This window comes from Brachypodium distachyon, chromosome 5, assembly GCF_000005505.3.
Source record: "Brachypodium distachyon strain Bd21 chromosome 5, Brachypodium_distachyon_v3.0, whole genome shotgun sequence".
Taxonomy (NCBI): domain Eukaryota; kingdom Viridiplantae; phylum Streptophyta; class Magnoliopsida; order Poales; family Poaceae; genus Brachypodium; species Brachypodium distachyon.
In genome coordinates, this window is record NC_016135.3 from 1442861 (window position 1) to 1467517 (window position 24657).

General features: G+C 47.1%; 3 protein-coding genes, 1 long non-coding RNA gene, 1 other non-coding gene and 1 pseudogene across 5 annotated transcripts; 1 reads left to right on the plus strand and 5 right to left on the minus strand.

The window, feature by feature from the left end:
- Window positions 1–331: 331 nt before the first annotated feature.
- LOC112269333 lies at window positions 332–2863 on the plus strand. The gene is made up of 2 exons (XR_002961065.1): window positions 332–958; window positions 1081–2863. It is a non-coding gene; the product is annotated as an uncharacterized LOC112269333 (long non-coding RNA).
- Window positions 2864–4753: 1890 nt separating this feature from the next.
- Window positions 4754–10077, minus strand: LOC106865498 (annotated as a pseudogene).
- Window positions 7309–8573, minus strand: LOC100822815. The gene is made up of 3 exons (XM_010242398.1): window positions 8290–8573; window positions 8060–8214; window positions 7309–7745 (listed from the first exon to the last, which is right to left on the minus strand). Exons 1-3 carry the CDS (start codon window positions 8571–8573, stop codon window positions 7309–7311), a joined length of 876 nt encoding a protein of 291 aa, XP_010240700.1.
- Window positions 10078–12882: 2805 nt separating the features above from the next.
- MIR7768A (microRNA MIR7768a) lies at window positions 12883–12988 on the minus strand. Its single transcript, NR_127058.1, has one exon. It is a non-coding gene; the product is annotated as a microRNA MIR7768a (primary transcript).
- Window positions 12989–15626: 2638 nt separating this feature from the next.
- Window positions 15627–16616, minus strand: LOC104585490 (zinc finger protein GIS3). Its single transcript, XM_010242399.3, has one exon. The coding sequence runs from the start codon at window positions 16416–16418 to the stop codon at window positions 15843–15845; it is 576 nt and encodes a 191-aa protein (XP_010240701.3). The 5' UTR covers window positions 16419–16616; the 3' UTR covers window positions 15627–15842.
- A 5433-nt stretch (window positions 16617–22049) lies between these two features.
- Window positions 22050–23258, minus strand: LOC106865592. The gene is made up of 2 exons (XM_014895817.2): window positions 22183–23258; window positions 22050–22078 (listed from the first exon to the last, which is right to left on the minus strand). The coding sequence occupies exons 1-2, from the start codon at window positions 23045–23047 to the stop codon at window positions 22062–22064; spliced, it is 882 nt and encodes a 293-aa protein (XP_014751303.2). The 5' UTR covers window positions 23048–23258; the 3' UTR covers window positions 22050–22061.
- Between the last annotated feature and the right edge of the window lie 1399 nt (window positions 23259–24657).

The following is a 24657-nucleotide window of genomic DNA, read 5'->3' on the forward strand; positions in this document are numbered from 1 at the left end:
AAACTAGACGACGTACCTAATAAAAAGTTGGGGTATAATAATGAACCGCAACGGGAACGTACTAGCTTAACTCAGAGTTTTTTATTCCGTTGGAATTCGTCCTTGACGTGTCGACTTTGGGTAGCCAGTTTTTACGAGTGGTGGTTTAGTACTTTAGTCCAATGAGACAAGGATCGAGTATAAAAAAAACGTGCCTTTTTTGAGTGGAGGATTGAATTTTGACAAATGTACGTACGGAGTATATCTTTAGCCCGCGGGGCGCCGGTCCGCTCCAGGAATCGATTCGATTTGCTTTCCTTTGCTTTGGTGGCTCGCTCCCAGCTTCAGTGAAAGGAAATAAATTTCACAAAAGCAAAAGGAAGCAATGCATATGGCAAAAACGACTACTCACGGCTTGTTGCGTTGCCGACTTATCGTGCGGAGCCACGTAGCTCTGAACTGTTATGTTTTCTGTACCTAATAATAAAAACAATAGCGTTTCCGTCGTTGGGTTTCGTCTGTCGGGCATTGTTTCGTTTTAGTCCCTCCTTTTTTTAGAAATCAACCCCGCAGTCCCGCACTCCAAGGGCTTTTCTGCAAAATTTCCACTCCCCGTCTCTCGCTTCTCCCCGGCCAACGCCGCCGCCGCCACCTCCGCCAAGCCTACCTGCTGCCGCCCTGTGTCCCCGTCCTACCCATCCCGTCGCACCACCCCCACTCTCCCTCACGACACCGTTGCTGCCCGCCGATGATCTCCTCCACAACGGCCAGATCCACCCCGCGCCCCGCCTCTCCGGTGCGCCTTGCCGCCGGGGCCCATCACCACTTGAGCCACGATCGCTGTCGGGCCGCTCTCCTCGGTCATGGAGAGAGGAAAGGGGCGAGACGGAAGAGGACGCCAAGATGGAGCGGAGGCGCCGACGACGACCCATGCAGCGCCGCAAGTAGTCTGCCCCTCCCATCCGCCACGTCCTCCCCGGTCAGCTCCCCTAGCATGCTGCCTCCTAGGCAGTAGGCACCATGGCCGTTACTCCTCTTATGTTGCATCTCATTGATCTGGAAGGCTCTATATCTTAAATTTTCCTCATCTTCAATCCCCAGGGACAACAGCGCATCACCTGCGGTGTGGCTACTGGAACTGCGGCTGTGAGCAATGAACTAAGTGTTTGTGGAAATGTCTACTTCAGAGTGAGATTCCCTTTCCAGTTTATTTTACCTTGTTTTTGTGTGTTCCAAGTGTTTGTGCAAATGTCTTCTCCGTGTGCACTGTCTCTAGAGCCTAGACATCCCATTTAAAGATGACGAGTAGATGTAAATAATTTACACATTTCTAATTTTGTTGCACTCTCAGATTTTGACAGTCTGTAACCAAAGGATAATATGCCGTTAGTGTTATTTCCACTTAAAGAAAGAAAGTGCCTAAACAAAAAAGTCATAAAATGCTGTGGTGCAAGATTTCTTCATTGTTAGTTGGATAAAACAAAGAGTCCAGTGGGGGATGAGCAAAGTGGACAACAGGACCGATGAAGGAGCAGGCAGCTAGCTGCTGCCTTCTGGAGTCAGTTGGCTTCTCTGTTCCCGTAGCTAAGCCAGGAGCTTGAGGACATCTTTCCCCACGAGCTGGATAGAAATGGGAACCTATATCGTGAACACCAACCGCATGCCACTGGATGCCAACGTCGAGGATATGATAGGCTTGTGAAAACGCTCATCACAGCGGTGCCATTGGATGCGCGTTCCAGGATGTCGGACTTGCTCATCTAGATCTCTTTGTGTTTGATTACAGGTGCACTTCCACAATTTTCTGCTTCCTATATGCTGTCCTCATTTTGTTATGCCCATATTTTAAATTGAAGTTCTCAATTCCCAAAAATCTTATGGGTTCTTAGAGCTACTAATTGGTAGTACAACTGCTTGTTTTGTTGGATGATGTTTGATGCCTACTGTAGAGTCAGCAAGCTGTATGTTAAATAGAAGGTAGTATCAATATTCTTCTGAGCCAAAGAAGTTAGATTGGGCTTGCTGGATCTCTTAAACAATAACATTGTGAGATTTGGATCATATCTGCTGAACTACTGTGGATTGGTCAGAATAAATATGGAAGTGCCAGTTTTCAAGCAGCAATACTCATGGCCTTGCTTATCATGCAAAGTTTGGTCATAAAGGAATTTTGTACTGTCAGCAGGGAAAAAACTTCTTACATTAAGAAACAAAGGTACTCCCTCCGTCCAACAAAGGATGTCTCAACTTTGACTAAATTTGAATGCATCTATATACTAGGTTATGTCTAGATGCATCCAAATTTTGACAAACTTGAGACATCTTTTGTTGGACGGAGGGAGTAGTAGTTTTTTGTATCGTTATTGTGCTTCTTAGCTTTGCATTATTTGGGTCAAATTGTTTTTACCCCAACAATGTAGCTTTTCAAAATTTATATTTTACTCCAAATGATGGACTTCAATATTCTTCATTAGAGATATGTTGGCCCAAATCTGTCCCATGCATTTGAATTTTCACATGCGTTAGGCAGGTATTTCCAAGTATGGAAAGCACCCCGCGCCCGCCTCTCCGGTGGGCCTTGCCGCCGGGGCCCCATCACCACTTGAGGCACGATCGCTGTCGGGCCGCTCTCCTCGGTCATGGAGAGAGGAAAGGGGCGCACCTCGCCGCCGAGCCCCTGCATGGGGAGGAGGGAGCGCTGTTGTGGAGGGGGATGAGAGGCGACGGCGATGGCCTTGGAATGGAGAGCATCGGCGCTGGGCAAAATTATGTTGTTGTTTTTCCAATACACATAAAAATTTCTCATGTATTATGTCTAGAGGCCGTGGCAACGCACGAGCATTGTACTAGTTTCCTTAAAAATATGATATATTTTGTATGTGAATGCAGGCTAGCAAGGAAAAAAAAAATCCACGATTACCCCTGGCTATAGCTGGCAAACGGGCCATCCCGGGCCAGGCCCGGCCCAAGCCCGTGAGGCCCACCTATAAACGGGCCGTGCCGGCTTGTTCCGGCGAAACCCTAGCCTAGGCACAGCACACTAGCCCGGTCGGGCCGGCCTGGGCCCGTTTAGCATGGTGGACTGAAAAAACGGCCCGGCACTGATGGAGAACTGTGAATCACGGTGGGCCGAAAAAACGGTCCGAAAAACAATTTGATCAATGAGGCAATGTGTAAACAGGCCGTTTTTTAGCTTAACGGGCCATCGGGCCAACTGCTTTGTAAACAGGCCACGCGGGCTGACGGGCCACTAGGCGTGCCTGACGAGCCGCAGGTTATACGGGCCGTGTCGTGCCGGCCCGTTGGCTAGAGGATGAGGCCCAGGCGGGTCGTGGGCCGGCACGGCCCGTTTAACACCATGTCGGGCTAGCCCGTCACGGGCCAAGCACACCGGGCTCGCGGGCTTTTTTTCTTGGCACGGCCCGTTGGCCAGCTATACCCCTGGCCGGTGGACAACTGCTTGGCCAAGATTTTTTTTTTTCACCAAGAAAGACGGGAGTAATATTAGAAGGGAAAAGCTAACTATATGCTCGCGAAAAGTCCAAAACAAAAGAGAAAACAAACCACCCAATCAGAAAAAGCACAGTACGGGCAGGGGAAATAACACCCCATCTGTATATGCACCGAGAAGGAAGTTCTTTTGTTTTTGTCAATCTCTTTAGTGGCGTAAATCCACCAAGCCATTGTGCCATAGGAGTCATAGACCTGCCGAAGGATGTTGAAATCGTAGTTGTCGAGGACATTATCTCACACTTGGCAAGCAAACGGCAGTGACGGAAAGTATGGGTCCCGGTCTCGTGGGGCTCGGCACAAAGAGAGCAACCAGGATTGTGTAACTTTCCCTAATAGTGAGGTTATCAGTGGTGAGAATTTTGTTCTGAGCAAGGAGTCAGGCAAAGAATTTGCGTTTGTTGACGGTCTTGGCTTTCCAAACCATAGTGATATGTTGGGTTTGAATGGAGTTGAGGAACTGGGTATTGTATGCTGAGCTGCAGGTGTAATTGCCATGGAAGGTCCAACACAAAGAGATGGAATCAACGGTATCAACACCAGAACGACACCTTCAAGTCTTAGCTAAAGAGAGAGAAACTCGTCAAGTTGTGTACAAACAAAATTAAGAAAAAAACCGCAATGCTCTTTTTTTGAAAAAAAAAGATAACCTCCGGCCATCACAAGGCTTGTTGATGTGTCTAGTTGTTCTCCTTTCTTGGTCCCTCATAGTATATCCTAAGATTTCAGGTTGAGCTAATAGGTTTGTTTCATTCATCATTTCATAATAGTTTATTTTAGTAGCAACTTTATTTTTTTTGATATAAATGAACGAAAATATTATAAACGAGCTGGCCTGATCCTGTTTGTTTCCGTGCATGATCTTCTATGCAGTTCTTGGTTAAGTTGCATGCATATGTTTTTTCTTTTTGCTAACAGCACCTGAGGAAAATAGAGAGGTTGGTAAAGTGCGCACACACAAAAAAACATCAAGTTAATTTTTGAAATTTAAAATGTTTTGTAGCTCAACTCTTTCTGCCCGATTCACAATCCGCTTGCACTGTCGACTTCGTAACGATGAGGGTTCCAAAACTAGATCTATTTACATATGTTTCAACGAAGTTTTTTGTGCTCCTTCATTACTAGACAATAATGACAATAATGAATGAAATGAATTATCACCGTACATTATAAAAAAATGTCATGGTAACCATTACCTGCTGCCAGGCACATGCGTTGGTAATTCATTTATTACTAGTTAAGTGTCCGTGCGTTGCAATGGAGATATAAAATCCTATCGCTTAATAAGATAACAAGTCATTACTCTTACACAATCAAATTCCTTGTGACAATGGGGGAGAAAAACAGTTAATACAATCGATGAGCAATTTAACCAAAAACATGAATACAACGAGGTTGGACTACCGTGGTGGCGGTGCACTGGCAAAATGACGTCCCGTTCACCTACTCAAACATCTGACCTAAGCTTCCACCCTTGGCTTGACAACCTTAGAGATAATTATCTTGTGCCGCCGTAGCAGATGGCTTCACAATCTGGGAAATTCAGGGGTAGCTTCGTCATAGATCCTGATCTTTTCCAACAACACATCATCCATTGTCTTGTTAACATACACTTTCACTTCCTATAGGTACATACGCCGGTAGCAAAAAAAAAAAGACAAGCCTAACATCTGGCTTAATTAATTAGAGTGATATATAGAAAATGATGACATATACAAATTCTAGATATCTCACTGTCATTCTCCATCTGATTGGTACACAATTTTTTTTGCAAAGCCAAAAGAAGCTAATTCTCTCAGTTGAAGCTACTGCAATCAAAATGCCAGAAAAATGCAAGCCATGATCCAGAGAAAAAAAATCATATCCACTGGAATCTGGACCGAAAAAAAAAGAAAACCGGCATCTTCAGTTCTTGATCAAGAGAAAAGTTGCATCCTAGTCAATCAGAGATTTGCACGCTCGACATCCAAGAAGAAAATAGATAGGTAGAATATATGATGCATAGTTCATACTATACATGAACTGGATGTATCGTTCAAATCCAGATCTTGAACATGGTAAGAACAAAAGGAAAATCAAAAGGCTATTTATTTGTAGAAAAGAAGAATAGTTTGTACCTCTTTTTTACTGGAAGTATGGCACATGCATTTTTTGTAACAAAGCACAAAGCTGTCTGGTTTATTTTTTATGGTAATATGTAAAAGTCAAAAAGCTATTTATAGCCAGCAACACTCTACTCCAGCCCATCTTTCGGTGAGTCCCCTCAGAAAATAACAGAAAAAAAATCTTGCACTGCTTTAACGGAACCGAGAATGAATTTCCAAATACTTGAAGAGAGCATAGTAGTTGTCTTCAACAATTATTGAAAGAGACCATGACTATCTATTTTGACCAACTCTGTCCTGTCGACTAACAAGATGACACACCAAGCCGTGCGTTCTGCATCCTCTAAATCATCATTTTTAAGGGTAAATCATCGTTTTGCAGTTATTGTTCAGTACTATGAAGTGAAAAAGACAACTGAGTGCGAACAAGAAGTTCAGCAAGTTCACGGGGAATTCAACTTGGGAAACAAGAATGATTAGTAAACTGAAAGATAACTCATGTTATCAACTTTGGAAAAAAAACAGAATCACCGTTGTGCATAATCAAACTCCTGCAGTCAGCAGACTATTAGAAGACCATGGTTTGTAATCTAATGCTAGAAATCTCAAAGGTAATTAATGGTTTGCATTAGGTGAACACACCTGTTGCTCCATGATCTTTGCTGTTTCTTTCATGGGAAATTCAGTAACAAATGCTAGGTTGCTTCTTTCCTTGACCTAAGTGAAAGCATCCGAGCACTACTGTAACATGGAAGTTGCGTAATTACAAAACAAATGCACCTGGAATCCAAATCTAATAACAAGCCTGAGTACTGAAGCAGTCCGATAAAAAAATGTAACCGGAATGCATTTATTCAACGCTAGTAGAAGATTGACACATTGTTAAGAGCAAGAGCAATGTGGGGATAGCTAGAAAAATTTCAGGCCACGGGTGCTAGGAAGGAAAAACTGCTCCAACGTGGGCTCCTGCTAGACTCCTCTTGTGGACCCACCTGTCAGAATAAATCAATGTAGTTCCCCCAACCTCCTCTGTCTCGGTCCCCTTCCTCTCCCGCGAAATCCCCAATCTGCCTCAATCCTTTCTTCCTCAGCCTCCGAATCAACCAAATCCACAGCCCCAAATCTCTTCCAAAATGCTAGAACCGATCTCGCCTTCAACAAATTCGTGGGCGGCTTGCCGGGCCAGCTCTATTTGATGCTCCCGACGGCCAACGGAGATGGGGGATGGGGAGGAGATGCTCCGGTAACGGCTGCAGTCACGCGCACGGACGAAGAGGAGGCAAGGCGCGCGGCGAGGTGCTCACTGGACGGACTCAGCCGCCGGACGAGGAGGAGGCTAGGGCGCGGCAGCCGGACATGCGGCGAGGTGCTCACTGGACGGACTCACGGGCCGAACGAGGAGGAGGCAAGGCGTGTGGTGGCCGGACGAGGACGAGGCAAGGTGCTCGACGGCCGGACATGCGGCGAGGTACTTATAAACATGTACGAGCATGAACATGTAATAGTCTTTGAGCCTGAACATGTTAACACAATGTTGGATTTCATGCCAAATGAAAACATTATGGGTTAATAAAGGATACATTAGATTTCATGAGAAATTAATACCGTACAACAATTTTCACTAATAAAACATAAATTCTAGGCATCATCGGCTCCAAACTTTTGCCATATGTGCTCCACCAAGTTATCTTTTAATCGACGATGCATCGTCCGATCACGTATTTTCAGTGTCTGTTTGAAGTACCCTAGCAAATTCTTGAACTGGACCATGACCGTATCCAGTTAATGGCACTGGGTCGATGCCCTCGTCGTAATCCAAGTCATACCGAACTTGATAGTCATCTCTCTCATCCTCAACTATCATGTTGTGCAATATCACACATGCATACATGAAATCTGCTAGTGCACTTCTATCCCACAATCGTGCTGGGTTACGTATAATGGCAAATCTTCGCTGCAAAACTCCAAATGCTCTTTCCACATCTTTTCTTGCTGATTCTGGATGTTGTGTAAATCTCTTATCTTTCTCACACTGCGGCAGGGGGATTGTTTTCATTAATGTAGCCCACTCTGGATAAATACCATCTGCAAGATAGTAGCCCTTCTTGTACACATTTGCATTGACAGTAAACTCTACTTCAAGAGCTCTCCCTTGCAGTAATTGTGTGAACAAAGTTGACTGATTTAACACATTTATGTCATTGTTAGACCCTGCCACACCAAAATATGCATGCCAAATCTAAAGATCATGTGAGGCAACAGCTTCTAGCATAATGGTGGATGCTCCAATATCACCACGAGTAAATTGTCTCTTCCAAGCAGTTGGGCACCTTTCCCACTCCCAATGCATACAATCTATACTTCCTAACATGCCAGGGAAACCTCGATTCTCGCCAACATGAAGTGTATAGTGTCTTCACTAGTGGGTCTTCTTAGATATTCTTCACCAAAATTCTTCCTCACACCTCTCGCAAACTTGGTCAAGACTTCAATGGTTGTGCTTGCAGCAATTCTCAGATTTTCATCTAGACTATCAACAGGGCAGCCATAGGCTAGCAGGCGCATGGCTGCAGTGCATTTTTGGTGTGGCGAATGACCAGGCTTGCCAAATGCATCAAACCTTTGGCAAAAATAAGGAGACCACTCGCTAAGTGTTTGTAAAATGCGAAGAAATACATGCTTCCTCATACGATACCTTCGGCGGAATTGCTTGTCCATGTAAACTGGGTTGTCGTCGAAGTAGTCAGCCATCAAGCGGAAGTGTCCAGCTTCACGGTTTCTTTGTATGTGCCGTCGAGATTGAGCTGCAGCTTCATTTTGTTGTGCCTCGGCCTGAGCTAAAATCTGAGCCTCTATCTCAGCCTCAACTAGGTCATTGATGAAGTCCCAAACAATCTCATCGACATATGCTGCAATGGTGCTATCTTCTGAGTTCTGAGAATTAGAATCTGTATGTGTAGTATCTGAATGTGTAGCCATTTTTTGTGTGAAAGCTAAGTACAAATATGTATGGAAGGACTATAGGTCTTGAATGAGGAGAAGAGAGGAGTGGACTTCTGGATGAAACAAGAGCAGAGTTGTGAATGAAGGAGAAGAGAGGAGTGGAGTTCTGAATGAAGGAGGAGAAGAGAGCAGTAGAGTTCTGAATGAAACATGCAAGTTCCAACGCCAAGTTTCTTTTTTTATTGTTCTTTTCCAACGGCTAGTTTCTTTTCTTATTGCAAAACTCCAACGGCTAGTTTCTTTACTGAACATTATATCCAACAAGTTCAGCAGCTGCCTTTATATCTAACAAGTATTTATTTTCTTAAATAACAGGAAAGATGACATAAGGATTCATTGACGAATTGAAGATACATAATGAAGGATTACATCAGTAGGTAAGAACTCAACTAGTTGCTACATGATGAAGGATTACATAATGAGCTAAAATAACACAATATTGCTAAATCTGAATCTATCCTTGGAAATCAATCTAACTTGTTGCACAAATTCTCCACCATCTTTTCATGTCGCTGCATTTGCGCATCGTTGAATCCTGAAGTGTCAACTTTCAGCAGCTCCATATATATGTTGAATATATCAACCTTTGTTCTTTCTTTTCTTGCTTTAGCCATTTCTTTTTTTGCTTCAGCCATTTCTTTGTCTGCCCCTGCCTTCACTGTTGTTGCTTCAGCCCATTTTTCTAGTGCAGCTTATTTACGACCATGCCCTTCACGCAATAACTCAGAGCTCTCTTCTGATATATGAAATGGCACAAAATCTGGAATGTCTTTTGCTTTTGCTTTAACTTTTCCTTTCAATTTCCTCGCCTCCTTTGCAGCTTTTGTTCCTTGAGGACATGGTTCACAAACTCTGTCTGTTCCTTCACTGTCGGCCGTTGAGGATGACGTGTAAGCACCACTTGCGTCCAATTTGTGTCTCTTCCCTCCCAGATCCTCTTCCATGTAGAGATTACGCCATTTGGGCTCTTCCTTCACTACCCTCCACCAATACTCTAAAGCAAAGGGTCTCTTAACTTGCTTTCTTTGCTTTCTTTGCTATCTTTGCTTTCTTCATGCACAACTTCATGCATATTCCTTTGTGCTGCGGACATTGGAGATGCGGAGTCGACCGACGACAATGAAAAGCCTGCTCCGTAGGCCCCAAAGAAGATGCCGGATTCGACCGGCTATGCTGAAACGCCTGCTCCGTAAGCTCCAAAGAAGCCACTGGACTCGACCGGCGACGATGAATGCCCAGCTTGACTTCCGTAGGTAGGTGTGGGTGGCCAACTGGATTGGTATGGAACTTGCATATTTCCTAGGTTGTATGAAGGAGGCTAGTGGTGCTGACCAAATGGATTTATGCTTGGATGGTGTGGATGCAGATTGGAGGGATATTGAGAGGATGCAAGCAGGTTCCTGGCAACAGCTTGAAGGTGTTGTTGGTATAGGCTATTTTGATTTTCTGGATCTGCACTTGTCATTGCAGAGCTTAACATGGCTGTGAAATTTGGTGGGAGATTGGGCTCCATTTTTTCTTGGTGTTGTTTGTGATCTCTGCTTGTGTGTGTATATATATCTCAAAGTTTGCCAACGGCTAGCAGCTGAAGCAGCAACGAAGCAATGGGTGTTTGAAAGCGGGAAGAAGGAAAGGAGCAAGCGAAGGAAGCCGTTGGCTAGGTGCTGGGCGCTGGCCAGCTTTGGTTGGGGCCCACCAAAGTCAACAATAGTTGTATACGGTCTTGGAGCCGTGGCAAGTAGTTGCGTCGCGTCCAAGGGATTTTTCTTAGCTTAGCTTGCTGCAATGGTTAGACTCAGTGCTAAGACTTCTTAGCACCTTCTTAGCACCAGGTTTTGACCAACATTGGGGTTGCTCTTAAAAGCATCGACCTGGTGATAGTAGGGGCGGCGATTCGAGGAGGGACAGCCTGACAGGGAGGTCGGGGCGTTGCTATGTCCCCAGATCTGGTCTGTAGCGGGAAAGTAGGACCAGAGCAAGGGAAGAACAGCAGATAGAGCAGAGGTAGTGTGAGGTTATTTCTGTCCTACCACCGTGAGTCAAACTTCGATGTCTGAGCATATTTATCAGGTATTGGCCTCATTAGAAGAAAATAGAAAAATAAGAACTTTAGACATAATTAGTGGATTACAGATGGAAATAGAAAAAAAACTAAGGTGATGGTACCTGAATCCTGCAAGCAACATCTCCCTTCAAATTTTAACTGAACTGGAAAGACAGAGTGAAATTTAGTTCCAAAGCATTAGACCATGCTCGTGTAGTGTTTGCCTGCAAACAAAAACTTGATTAGTATATTTAGGCCCATATAAATTCGACTCAACTAAAATCTTTTGCCTGGAACATAAAGTACATTGAAAAGGTTGATCTACAGCGCTGAAACAGAAATCTTGACACACTATTTTATGCTTTGTACTTATATTTGTAGGAAAAAATCCTCTAATTTAGGCTAAAGCATTACATACGAGAAAGTATTGGTAGCTTAATGAAGGATAGTATGCGGCAACGATTGCAGCATATGTTGGCACTACCAGCATTCCAACCATGCAAAAGTAACAATAAATTGGATGGTCAAAGCTTATAACATTTTGCACGATAAAAGATTAAAATCAGTGAACACAGCGCCAAAGCTTAATGACAGATAACACTGCAAGTGTTCGTAAAATGGACACTAAGATAATCTTTTACTTCAAGAATGCGACATCATGGACGTACTGTTCAGAAAATTTATTTCAGATCCAAAATGTATTACCTAAAAGACTCACATTAATGACTGCAGGGCTGCTGGACTTGTAGCCATGATCAAATTTTATGTGACCCACAAGTTTCACAAACTGTTGGGAAACAAGGTATCAACAATAAATTTACAACAGTTATTGAATATAAAAAATTCTAACAAAAGGACAGGCACATAAGCCCCAATTATCTTGTTCTGCACAGAGGAATCGCTCCAGCTCATCCTCTGAGAATACGAAGTGTACTTAGTGGAAATACTTGCAATACACATTATGAGCCCATGGCCACGATAAAATGAATATATCAAATGCACTGGCAGCAAAATATAACACCAGAGAAGAGTGAACATTACAAACTGAACGTGTAGTCCACATTGATTAGTTTTTTTTTTCAAACATGCGGGAAAAGTTATCTCAATTTAATTAAGCCAAAAGGAGTAGTTTCACGAGTTAAAAATCAAAACAAAGGGACCACACTAACGCCTAAATGCCTCTGAACCGACAACCGCGTTAGCCAGCAAAGAGGAGAGGGATAGAGGGTCCTTGCAAAGAGTAAATATGAGTATTCACTATTTAGCCTTGCTTAATACGGAGTAGTTCTTTGTAAACAATCGTTCTTGTGCAATCTGTCAACTGAAATTCGTGGTGTGTTTCAACTACTAAAAAAGACGTGGAATACTGGAGTTCAAAAATGATACTGAAAAAGCATGTGAAAGTGATCATAGGATTTGATTGTCCCGAAATGTGCCATCGAGAAGCTGCATATCAGTCCAATAAATAACAAAAGAGTCGAGAAGACAAAAGAGTTACTAAAATGTTCATAAAGTTATAATCAAATAACTTGAAATTGAGTGTGAAATAGCTACAAGATTTTTATTTATAGAGTGATAATTTTATTGAAGGACATGACCCAAAGATTTCCACACATTTTACAGACTACAAAATTATAAATCACAACATGATATTCTTTTATTTCAAAATACCACACCAGATTGCGAGAAGACTCATGAGTGACAAGGAAGCGTATACTCCCAAGGGCCCATCGATGGAATGAAATCTCAATCAATACAGTGACACATTGAGGAGGAAATCTCAATCTCAATCAATGCTTCGATAAATTCCTTTCACATGATAGCTGCTCCGGATAGGAACTGCTTCGGTCTCATACCAACTCAAATGCAAAACTCAAGTCAGATTGAGAAATTTTGCATCAACGAATATGCCGCACTTCATCAGCTATGACCAAATGACAGAACTCAGGTAATCAACAGCAGACTCACCGACAGACTCGTCGCCAAGAAATCGCTCCAGCTTGACAACAAGCAATATGGGCATCTCGAACGCCGCATCCCCCATCTGCACAAGCAACCGGCAAGCCCCATGAGGATCACATGTTTACCACCGGAATAAGCCATGCACCTTGCGTGCTGAATATGCAGGACGGCATGCGGAAGGAACGATGAGATGCGGCAGCGGCAGTGGCACCACCTCGTGCCGTCGGAGAGGCAGACGCATCACGATGCGACGACGCGTCCCGACAAACGAAGGAAGGATGTCCGCGGCGCTCCCGGTCGAGGACGGCGCCGCCGCCGCCTGCGTAGTTCCAGCGCGAAGGGGAGCGCTGCGGCGGGGCCGTCCTCGACCGGGAGCGCAGCGGAGGCCATGGATCTGGTCGGGGAGCGTCGAGACGGTGGAGATCTCGTCCGTCGGCATCGGCGCTGGCGGTGGAGTCCGGCGGCGGCGGCCCCTCCCTCTCCTGTCGTTGGCTCTCTGAGAGGGCGATGGGGAGAGAGACAGAAGGCGGCGAGGCAGGGAGTGGAGAGAGGGGGCGAGGCAGGGAGAGGAGAGAGGGGCGCGCAACTGCGGACGGGGAATGACGGAAGTCTGGAGCTAAAATCGCGGGATTTGTTTTTTTGTGACCATGGTTTCTGCGATTGTGCGGGGATGGGACGAGGTGTGCGGGAATTGGGATGGGCGGGGTGACGGACGGACCGACGGACGACGTAAGTACCAAACTCGAAATTAAATAGCAGTAAAAATTGTCTAGTAATGACACAGAATTAAACTCCCAAACAAGTCGCGAATTTCGAAAGGGCCGAGCGAAGTTATTTACGGGCCTGGGCCTCTGACTTACACCTCCGTTGAGATGAAAAGTGGGCTTTCAAACTAGGCCCAAGTTTAGTCTTGCATTTAAACTCTGAACATGACAAATCAGATGTACACATCATCTAAACCTATCTAAAAAATACGGACCGTTTCTTTCACCACGCGTTTTTGTCGTCTGTCAAGCTTTCTTTCCTCGCCTCGCCCGATCCCTCGCCCACGCCTCACGCACTAAGCAAGACACGCACGCGCTTGAGCAGGAGCCTGACGCCGCAGCCGGGGACAGGGCCACCTCGAACCTGGCCAGCACGAGCGCCAGCAGCACACGATCGAAAGTCCAACATGATGCATTGCATGTATGACCACTATATATCGATCAGTTAAATTACCTGTTTCATCCTCTGGAGGGAAGAGGAGTCGGCTGGTGTCCTACTAAGCCGGCTGGCCCATTACCTATACCGAATCTATCCATATCTATATCTATATACCAATCTAAAAAGTACGGACCGTTTCACCTTTTTTCCTTCCTTTTTTTCGTTAAGCCCCCGAGACCCATCTCGTCCGCCCGCATGCAAACCACTCCTTCGTCCGCTTCAGACAGTCGAGCTCCCCTGCAGCATATGGTCCAGCATGCGATGCCTCATTCCATCCGAGAGCTGGCGGCTCTGGCCTACAACCTCCATCTTGTTAGACACCGTTTAATTTTAGAGAAAACAAGGGAATCGGTTCGTTCTCTCAGCGCTCATCCCCGGTGTGTTGATCTGGGCCAACGGGAGCTGCTACGACAACGCGCGCTAAGGCGGTTCAGCCGTGATTATGGGGGATGATTGAGGAGGGGAAAAGAAAGGGAAGGGCCGTGGGATATGGTTCAGAGCACCTGGACGGGTCACGGGCCGAGGAGGCATCGTCGAGGGCGGAGATTGCGGCGGCCGGCGCGTGTGTGTGCTGCTTTTGGCACGAGAAGGAAGACGGGCACGAGCGCTCGTGCGGGCAGGGGCTGAGCGCTCTCGAGGAAGTTGGCCGAAGAGGGAGAACGGGTACGTGTGGCCTAAGAGGTAAAAAGGAAAAAGTAAAAAAAAAAAAGACCCAAAAGTGACTTGCCTGGCCGTGGCAGCGCACGGGCATTCTGCTAGTTCAGTCATATATTTCTTCAAGATGGACGGAATGAACATTTCCGATCCGCATGCTCAGAAAAGACGAAAGGCTGGCTTTAATTTGGGAGATGGAACTCATTACATGGTTAATTGAAAGAAAAATCAGCAAGAAAAAAAGAGGTGGGCAATGGACACCACATCCCGTACATGAACTTCATCCATTGGCGGGTTCACGATGAACTGGCCGGGGCAAGCCTAAGATCGACGCCGACCAGCGCCTCCCGCGCAACACACGACGAACTCGCGGCCACCATCCTCAGATCTGTGCGAGAGGCATAAAATCCTGTGCCCCAGCACACGAGCCAGCCCCGCCGCAGCAAGCTGACGAGGAAGAAGGCCGCTGCTGCGCCCCGGAGCCGCCACTCCGGCTTCCCACGCCGGAGATCCAGCCGCCACCGCCCAGATCGACGCCAACCGGTAATGCGCGCCTCGCGTGAAACCCCGCACCACCTTCGGTAGTGGGGCCCGCCGCCGCCACGGCAAGGCCGGTGGCAACGGCGGCAAGGGGAGATCGAGACGGGGGAGTTGGGCGTCGACGGGGAATCGCCCCCGGTGTCGCCTGGGTGCGACACGGGAGGCCTAGACAATGGCTGGGATAATGAATGACATTGGCGGAGCTACCGCCGAGCCACCCCGGGCAGTTGCCCAGGCTCCACAGGTGGACTCCCTTTAAATTGAAGTAAGGATGCTGATTAAATTAGGAATTTGTACGGGCAAACTTAGTTTAGAGGAAATGGCACACAGTCTGCCCAGGCTGCAATAATCGGCTAGCTCCTGCACTGATGAATGATTACCACCCTACATTATGAAAAAAAGTGTCGTGGTAACAATTACCAGGCTCGTAAGTACATGTGCACCTCGGTTGTAACTTGTAACTGGTAACTTATTTGACACAAAATTAAACTCCCGAACAGGCCGCGAATTTTGGAAGGGTCGAGCGAAGTTATTTACGGGCCTGGGCCTGTAATTTACACCTCTGTCGAGATGAAAAGTGGGCTTCCAAACTGGGCCCAAATTTAGTCTGACATTTAAACTGTGAATATGATAAATCAGATGTACATCCTTGAGTCATTTCTTCAACATGGACGGAATGAACATATCCGATCCTCACGCGAAGGAAAGACGAAAACCCGGCTTTAATTTGGGAGATGCAACTCATTACATGGTTAATTCAAAGAAATCATCAAGAAAAAAAAAAGAGGTGGGCAATGGACACCACATCCCGTACATGAACTTCGTCCATTGGCGAAGTGGGTTCACGACGAACTGGCCGGGGCAAGCCTAAGCCGAAGGTCCAGCCCCATCTCGTCCTCGGCGCCATCATCATCCCCCGGAGTGCACAAAAATACACCACCCCCGGCGCCGGCGCCGGCGCGGGCGTGGTTTATGGGCTGCCGCTGGGCATGGAAGAAGGTTGCTGGCTGCTGGCGCGCGAGATAAACCCATCTGTGGACGGCAGCGGGGTTGTCATAGGCCGCTGCTGGCGACCCCAAAGCAATCACGGCGTTCCCCGGCATTTCCTGCCGGCGCTGGAGCTGGAGCTGGAGCTTGAGCTGCTGCCGTTCCTTCTTGTGCGCGTTCTGGTGGCCGCCCAGCGCCTGCGAGTTGCCGAACTCGCGGCAGCAATACTGGCACTCGAACCTTCTGCTGCTGCTGCCGCGCCCTTGGGTCTCCGCCACGTCCTCGTTGCCGTTGTTGTTGGTGGCCACCGCCGCCGCCGCCTCGAGCTCGTAGCCGAAGATCCTTAGTGACGACGGCGATGAGGAAGAGGAGCTTGCATTCACCGTGATCTTGGCCGGCTTGTGCTCAATTTGCATCTGCAAGCCCTCCATGGATGATAGGCCTAGCTATTAATTGCTAATTCCTTGGACACTTCGATGATCTTAAGGTGTTGTGTTTAATGTGGTAGTTTGTCTTTCTCGGTCAAGTGTTAGCAGTGCTATGCGTGAGGTTATCTACTTATTATGTAGAGAGGGAATTAAGTCGTACCTGCGTGGAGAAATTAAACGCATATGCATGCATGGATGGGTTGGGAAGAATAATTATAATTCAACGAGTTTGTTCTGCTGCTTCTTTGAAAAGCATATATACATGCATGAGAAGATGAATTAGGTAGAGGTATAAGGTAGGTGAACTTGCATGGAGAAAAGACGGTCACACGCAACGCAATCTTCCGGCCGGCCGGTTAAACCCAAGTACGTGCGCGTTTCTAGAACAGGACGCACGACACGATACTTGTACGGAAAGCTGACGGAAGGCTTTCGGGGATGCCATTCTCGTACCGCTTAGCTCGACCGATTTGATAGGAGGGTCTACACTACACGACATGCGCTCAGGCACGAGATTACACATTAGTAGCGAAGTGACCGTGCGATTGCTACGGAAAATAAAATATAAATACAAAAGATAAAATCAATATCATAAAAATAAGACCTAGCTAGTCTTCTTCTTTCTTTTCTCCTTTTCAATATTATTTAACCGAAGACATGTGACAACAACGTTCATACAACGCGGAATGAAGGTGAAAATAAGATCTTGTGAAAGCAAGTAAATTATTGTAGGCTGCAAATTATAATTGGCGCAAAAGTAAAAAATCCAACTAATTATAAAGAATCATGTTTATCTTCCAAAACTTACAATACATTTCATGTTTATATTATAACTAATTATGACATGCACCTAACACTACGCCAGAATGGGTTACTGGCGCACGAGCTCCAGTGGCGATACAGCTGGTCCAAAAAATTCACCGCCACTGGACGTCGTTGTAGAAATCCAAAACGAATACCAGTGGCGGTGATCAACCACCGCCACTGCTAGTGGAGCACTGGTGGCGGTGAAATCACTCGCACGACAGCACCGCCACCGGTGCTCTAGCACCCGTGGCGGCGTGCTCTAGCACCCGTGGCGGCGGTCATTCACCGCCACTGGAGCTCTTTAGTAGTCACCGGCGCACGATCACTATTGGCGGTTAAAGTGGTCGAAAAAACAAACCGTCACTGGTAAGTCGTTGGAAGAATCTGAAACGAGTACCAGTGGCGGTTAGCTTCCACCGCCGCTGTTAGTGGAGCACTAGTGGCGGTGCCAGCACTCATGCGGCTTTCATCGCCACTAGTGCTCATAGTACCATTTGCCGCATCAGTTAACCGCCACTAGTGCTCCTCAGAGATTCCCATCCCGTTTACCAGTGGCGGGCAGATTCTTTGAACTTCCACTGGTAAGTTATCTATAAAGCAAAGTTACTGTGGCCTTATCTTCCTCAGCTCGCGCGTCTCTGGACCAGCTGCGGCTCCTGAACACATAGGCGACGGTGAAGCTCTGCCATAATTCCATGGCGCCGGCGGCCGGAATGTTGCTCCCTTTCCCTCTCCTTCTTCCTCCTCTCCCTCTCCTTTCCTCTAGCTCCTTCCTCTCTTCTCTTCTTCCTCGATGTGGCTGAAATGGCGCCGGCGGCCGGGAGAGCTCGATCTCTCTCCAGGAGCTGTCCCGGCCGGCCCCTTTGCTTGGGACGTCCCCCACTCTTCCCCTAGCTCCGTTTCTCCCTCCCCTCTGTCGTCTCTCTGGTTGCTCCGCGCGCGCCCCCTCCCCTCTGTCTCTCTGGCCCCCTCTCTCTCTCTGCTCCCCTCTCTCTGTGATTAATTAAGCTCTCTCTCAATAAAATATGTGTTGAATGTGCATGTTCCGTGGCCATCGTGCCGTGTTTGTGAATATTTTTGTTTGTACATGTATACGGGCCATCGTGCCGTTTGTGTCACGGCGAGGATGCCATTGAAGTTGAAAGCGACCCAGAAATGGAGAACATGGAGCATGATGATCCACCCGACGAACCATGCCGTGGCGAAGATCAAGAAGTTCCGCAAGGCAGGGTGGCCGAAATGCTAGATGATGTGCACCTGCGTAAACAGTTAGAAGACGCTGACGATGAGATAGTCTCCCGTAAATTCCAGAAGCTGAGGGAGGACGCAGAGACGCCGTTGTATGAAAATGCAGGGCCGGACAAAAGTGTGTTCGAAGTAATGCTCGAACTTCTCCAAATGAAGGCAAAATATAACATCGTGGACTCGGGATTCACGGATATTTTGAGTTACCTTTCTACGGTTCTTCCTGCGGGCAACATGTTGCCTAAGAGCACGTACGAAGCGAAGAAGGTTGCATGTCCCCTCGGGTTAGAGGTTGTCAGATACCATGCTTGTCCGTTGGACTGCATCATATACAAGGGTGACTACAAAGACATGCATAGCTATCCAGTATGCAAAACATCCCGATACAGGAAGAACGACCCCAATCCTGAGGGCCTCCCGGAGGAAGAAGTGACTCGTGGTCTAGCGGCAAAGACGGTATGGTACCTCCCGTGTGGTAGCCGGCTGGAGCGTTGGTTTCAAAACGAAAAGGAGGCCAGGTGGTTCATCTTCCACGACCCGACTTAGAAGGATATCGATCCTGATGGGGTGTACCGTAACGATGATGGTGTACTTAGACACCCCGCCGATGCGGCTCAATGGAGGACCCTGGACGAGGAGTTTCCAGACTTCGGCGCAGAGCCCAGGAACATCAGGTTCGGGATGAGTACGGACGGAATCAATCCGTTCGGAAACATGAGCAGCAAACACAACACATGGCCGGTGATCCTGTTCATATACAACCTTCCTCCGTGGCTTATCATGAAGAGGAAGTACATCCACCTATCCATGCTCATACAAGGCCCTAAACAACCGGGAGCTGATCTGAACGTGTATCTGGAGCTACTGAAAGATGAACTTGCGGAACTTTGGAGTACGGGCCGAAAGGTTTGGTACGCTCACAAGAAAGAGGAGTTCCCCTTCGGGCAGCTCTGCTGACATGTGTGCATGACTACCCTGCGAACGGAAACTCATCTTGCCAACGCACACATGGGTACAAAGCATGTACAAAGTGTGGGGATGAAACGAACTCACAGAGGCTGCCAGTTTCACAGAAGATTGTGTACATGGGACACCGAAAGTGGTTGCAACCCGGTGACCCATGGAGGAAGGACAAGAGAAACTTCAATGGGAGGACAGAGCCTCGCCCGAAGCCCAGGGAAAAGACTGGGCACGAAATCTATGAAATTGTTAGGAACTTGGAAGTTGTTGCCGGGAAAGCAAATCCGCAAGCGAAAGAGAAGGATGGCGATGGACCTGTGTGGAAAAGGAGGTCGGTGTTTTGGGACCTGCCTTACTGGAAATTCTTACAAAGCCGTCACATTATAGATGTCATGCACGTCGAGAAGAACGTGTGCGACAGCTTGTTGGGCTTGCTAATGAACAATGCAGATAAGACAAAAGATGGGCCGAAGGCATGGAAGGACCTAGAGTTCTTGGGCATAAGGAAGAAGCTGTGGGCGGTAGAGGAAGAGTCACCGGAAGACCACAATGGTGAAGTCACGGTAACGACACGATGTAAACCTACGTGTTACACCTTGAGCAAAGCCGAGTTACACAGAATGTGCCAGTGTCTCCACAGCATAAAAGTTCCATCCAACTACTCGTCCAGCATCAAGAGACTCGTTGACATGAAGAGTCACAAGCTTGTTGGCATCAAGTCTCATGACTGCCACGTGATTATCACGCAGTTACTTCTAGTTGCAATAAGAGGTGCCATAGAGCCATGGGTCAGAGAGACGGTGATGAAGCTTTGTGACTTCTTTGACACAATCGGGCAAAATCCATCACGATGGAACGCTGCCTCCAGCTGAAGGCTTCAATGATACAAATTTTGTGTGAATGTGAGATGTTCTTCCCTCCAACATTCTTCGATATCATGGTACATCTGATGGTCCATATCACCGATGAGATAATCCTACTAGGGCCATCCTTTCTGCACAACATGTATGGGCCCGAACGATACAACGGGGCGCTGAAGCGGTATGTTCGTAAAAGAGGGCATCCGGAAGGTAGCATCATGCAAGGCTACCATGCAGAAGAGTGTGTGGAGTACGCCACTGATTGGTTGGCGGATCGCAAACCCATAGGAGTACCCGAATCACGACATAAGGGCAAACTAGAAGGTGAAGGTGGGCTTGGCCAGAAGGTTCTGGATGTGTATTCATCAGGGAGAGAGGACAACTATATGAGAGCACATACAATGGTGCTGCAACATATGTACTGAAGGGGCGCGTAGAGATAAACAAAAACTTTTCCTACGCGAACTCCCAAGATCTAGCCGAGGTAGAAGGCCACGAGGATTACCACTAGACGCGCAGTTGCGGATTATTGATGCGGCGCCTTGATGCAGTGCAGTCCCTCGATCCGATCCAGCCGATCCAATCCCGCGATCGTCGAAGTGCTGAACGTACAGCACCTCTGCCGGTATCCACACGTGCGAGGAGGAGCTCCGGCGGCGGACTGCTAGATCCGGTGCGACGGTTGAACTGAATCGGGCTAGGGTTCTCAACGCATGAGAGTGGAAAAAACCGTTCCCTTTAGGCATCCCACGCCCCTGCTTATATATCGAGTGGAAGTGGGCTCCAAGCCTTGTGGCCCATCCACCCTGCGAGTCCAACTCGCATTGTCAGCCCAATTCCAGTTCGGGTCCAACTCGACCAAATACTTGCTCCCGCTCTTAAGTGTGTGACCCCACAGGCTCATAGCGACTTGGACACGATTGGAGTCCGACTCACAATCGATCAATCGGTAGCGGCTCCTAGCAGAACGTGCCGACTCCCAAGTACCATCGAGTCATGACGACGTACCTTCCAATGTGACATACGTCTTAGTCCCTTTTTGCCTCACGATATACCTTGTCGAACTATAGGCGATTAATCGTCATCTCTTTAATAGTTCAACTCTCTTCTCGATCTGTGATATACGATTCATCCGACTAACTCTTAGTCGATTGACCCAGTTAACAATTAACCAAGTCGCGCATGGCCATGCTTCCCGAATCATATCACTCGAGAGGGCCCAGAGAATATCTCTCCAGTCGGAGGGGCAAAATCCCATCTTGGTTATCCACATCACACAGCTTGATTCTCAGTCAACCCGAACTCTGCCTTTATAACTGCCCTGTTACGGAACAACGTTTGACAGAACCTAAGTTGGTGATCCACAACTCGGATTGTGCGATAACCTCAGGTCTAAGGATTACATTGATTGAGACATGCAAATGACGACCTACTCGTTGCATCTCAATATGGGTCAGTCCGACTCGCTAAACTCTTTAGCCGAGTCCGTGTAAGCTGGAATGACATCACCATGCCCATGACAAGTGGAACCGAGTCATCAGCCAACTTTCACATTAGTCTAGGTTATGTGTCCAGCACAACCTCAATGACTAAGGACAATTTAGTATGAACAACATGAATACATAGTTCCACAATCAAATCACATATTCAATGATACATATCAGATGTTCAAACAAGGACAACTCAATAATATTTATGAATACATTGGGAATTACATCATACATGATTGCCTCTAGGGCATATTCCTAGTTCTTACCAGCCCCTTGCCACGCTCCTAGTTCTTACCAGCCCCTGCAACGAGTTGCAGATGTGAATTACTGATCCGGTATCATATACCCATGAACTGTTAGGTGCATCAGCAAGATAAATGTCTATAACATTACAAACAAGCGTACCTGAGTTAGAAGTCCCACTTCCACTCTTGGCTTTGTCAGCCAAAAACTTGCTGCAGTTCCTCTTCCAGTGCCCATCCGTCTTGCAATAGAAGCAAGTGGATCCAGCTGCAGGAGATGGCTTAGTCCCTGAGGCAGCGCTCGGGACAGAGTCCTGAGTTTTGCCTCCTGACTTAGCCTTCTTCTTCTTAGTCCAAGAACCCTTCTTGAACTTAGCCTTATTCTGCACCATCAACACTTGACTGGTGCCTTTCTTGAGATCAGCCTCTGCTGTCTTGAGCATCCCATGTAGTTCAGTGAGCTTCTTATCCATACCATGCATGTGATAGTTCGAGATGAACGGAGCATATGCACTAGGAAGAGAGTTCAGAACTATATCTGTAGCGAACTCATCGCTTATGGGAAAACCCAGCCTATCCAAAGACTGCACGTAACCAGTCATCTTGATCACGTGCGGACTCAGTGGATCGCCGTCTTTGAGCTTACAGCCAAGCAAAGCTTGAGAGACTTGATACCTCTCGGTCTTTGCCTGAGCCTGGAACATACTTTTGAGGCTTTCGATCATATCGTAGGCCTCAACATTCTCGAACTGCTGCTGCAAGTCCGGTTCCATGTGTGCAAGCATAAGACAGCTAATTTCCGTAGACTCATCTCTAGCCTTACGGTGGGCATTCATGACAGCGACTGTCGCATCTTCATCAGGCTCATCTGGGAGTGGAGTGTCTAGAACATGGTCCTTCTTTTCTTGCTTGAGGACTATCCTCAGATTACGATACCAGTTGGTGAAATTAGTTCCATTAAGTTTATCTTTCTCTAGGATCGACCTCAACGCAAAAGTGGACAAATGAGGAAGGTTGCTAGGTGCCATTGATCTACAACAGAAAATATGCAAAACACTTAAGACATGTATTCATAAAAGAGCAGGAATATTAAACGCTTTAATACTTATGCTCCCACTAGAACCAACATCTCTCCGATGGTTACTAAGTGATTCAGGATCCTAAATAAGCAAAACGACTAGTGAGCTTTAGCATCACCGCTAGCCGCCAAGTGATCTAGGTAGGCAACACCTTGCCAATCGCATCTCATACGACTCCTGTTAGTCGGGTGGCATCACATGCTCCGGCTCCCGACCTACCTCGCCCCGAGCCCCACAACCGTTGTGATGGACTCGTCTAGCTTACCAAGTGCTTCCGCTGTAAGAGTCCGACTCAAACCCACCTAGTTGGAAAGAATTGGTAGCACCTCAATTTCATGAGCCCACTACCAAGAATGTCCAACTTGTGATGGTGCAGCACTTGGCGGGGCGACCGACTAGACCTTCTTTGAGAGATTTAAACTACCAACTATCTAATAGAGGTAAAACTGAGACATAACAATAACACAAATAAAGCAATTATAATGTGAAATGGTATGGCTCTCTTCATGGTGATCTCCATCTCCACAAAGCTTGTAAGTAGACTCGTGCCAATTCTTGTCACGTGCCGCCTTACTCCATGTCGCCGACTTGTACATCGGATTGCATGTCCTCCAGGTTCTCCAAGTAGCTACACTAGCTAGTGAACGGAAATTACATGGAAAATTCGACACGCAGGTCGTTATACAATAAATGACAGCACCTAGGCTCCAGCCGGCTGACAAAAAAAAACGTGACACGCAGATCACGTATGGATTACACACATCACATGCACATAAGCCATACCATTCACAACATCCTGCAAAACAAGTTATGCATAGAAACGATATCTATCGGCGTTGTGAATCTCGCAACGACATCTAAGGCGCTACGACAGGGCGAAGCCGGCGGTCCCGCAGATCAAATCTGCATTCCGGTCATGGATTTCTTCATCGGATAAAACAATTTTACCCAGATCCGATCTGTGTTCCGATTCGACCAAACTCTTTGATCTTCGATCACCGCAACTGGATTTACGTGTCACAGTATACCCCGATGGCGGAAACCGACCGGTAAGGGTATGTCGTTCCACGACCTTAGCAGTATGATCACGGACAACAGATCATCCATATCCCCGAGTATGATTGATCCAATCAACCTTGTACAAAACCGATCTATCTCATAGACCGACCACCAAAACAGCAACTAGATCCAATCTAATGCCTACTGCATATCACATATGCGCGATCAAGGGCCTAATACCAGAAGCTACCGCTCTGATACCACTGAAGGGGCGCGTAGAGATAAACAAAAACTTTTCCTACGCGAACTCCCAAGATCTAGCCGAGGTAGAAGGCCACGAGGATTACCACTAGACGCGCAGTTGCGGATTATTGATGCGGCGCCTTGATGCAGTGCAGTCCCTCGATCCGATCCAGCCGATCCAATCCCGCGATCGTCGAAGTGCTGAACGTATAGCACCTCTGCCGGTATCCACACGTGCGAGGAGGAGCTCCGGCGGCGGACTGCTAGATCCGGTGCGACGGTTGAACTGAATCGGGCTAGGGTTCTCAACGCATGAG

What these genes read in the sequence shown, in the direction of transcription:
- LOC104585490 (XM_010242399.3), bottom strand. Translation starts at nt 16,418, where the DNA reads ATGGAGGGCTTGCAGATGCAAATTGAGCACAAGCCGGCCAAGATCACG.
- LOC100822815 (XM_010242398.1), bottom strand. Translation starts at nt 8,573, where the DNA reads ATGGCTACACATTCAGATACTACACATACAGATTCTAATTCTCAGAAC. An exon ending in GACAAGCAATTCCGCCGAAG is followed by an intron (nt 8,215 to 8,289) that starts GTATCGTATGAG and finishes TTTTTGCCAAAG; the next exon opens with GTTTGATGCATTTGGCAAGC. An exon ending in CTTGACCAAGTTTGCGAGAG is followed by an intron (nt 7,746 to 8,059) that starts GTGTGAGGAAGA and finishes AATTACTGCAAG; the next exon opens with GGAGAGCTCTTGAAGTAGAG.
- LOC106865592 (XM_014895817.2), bottom strand. Translation starts at nt 23,047, where the DNA reads ATGGCACCTAGCAACCTTCCTCATTTGTCCACTTTTGCGTTGAGGTCG.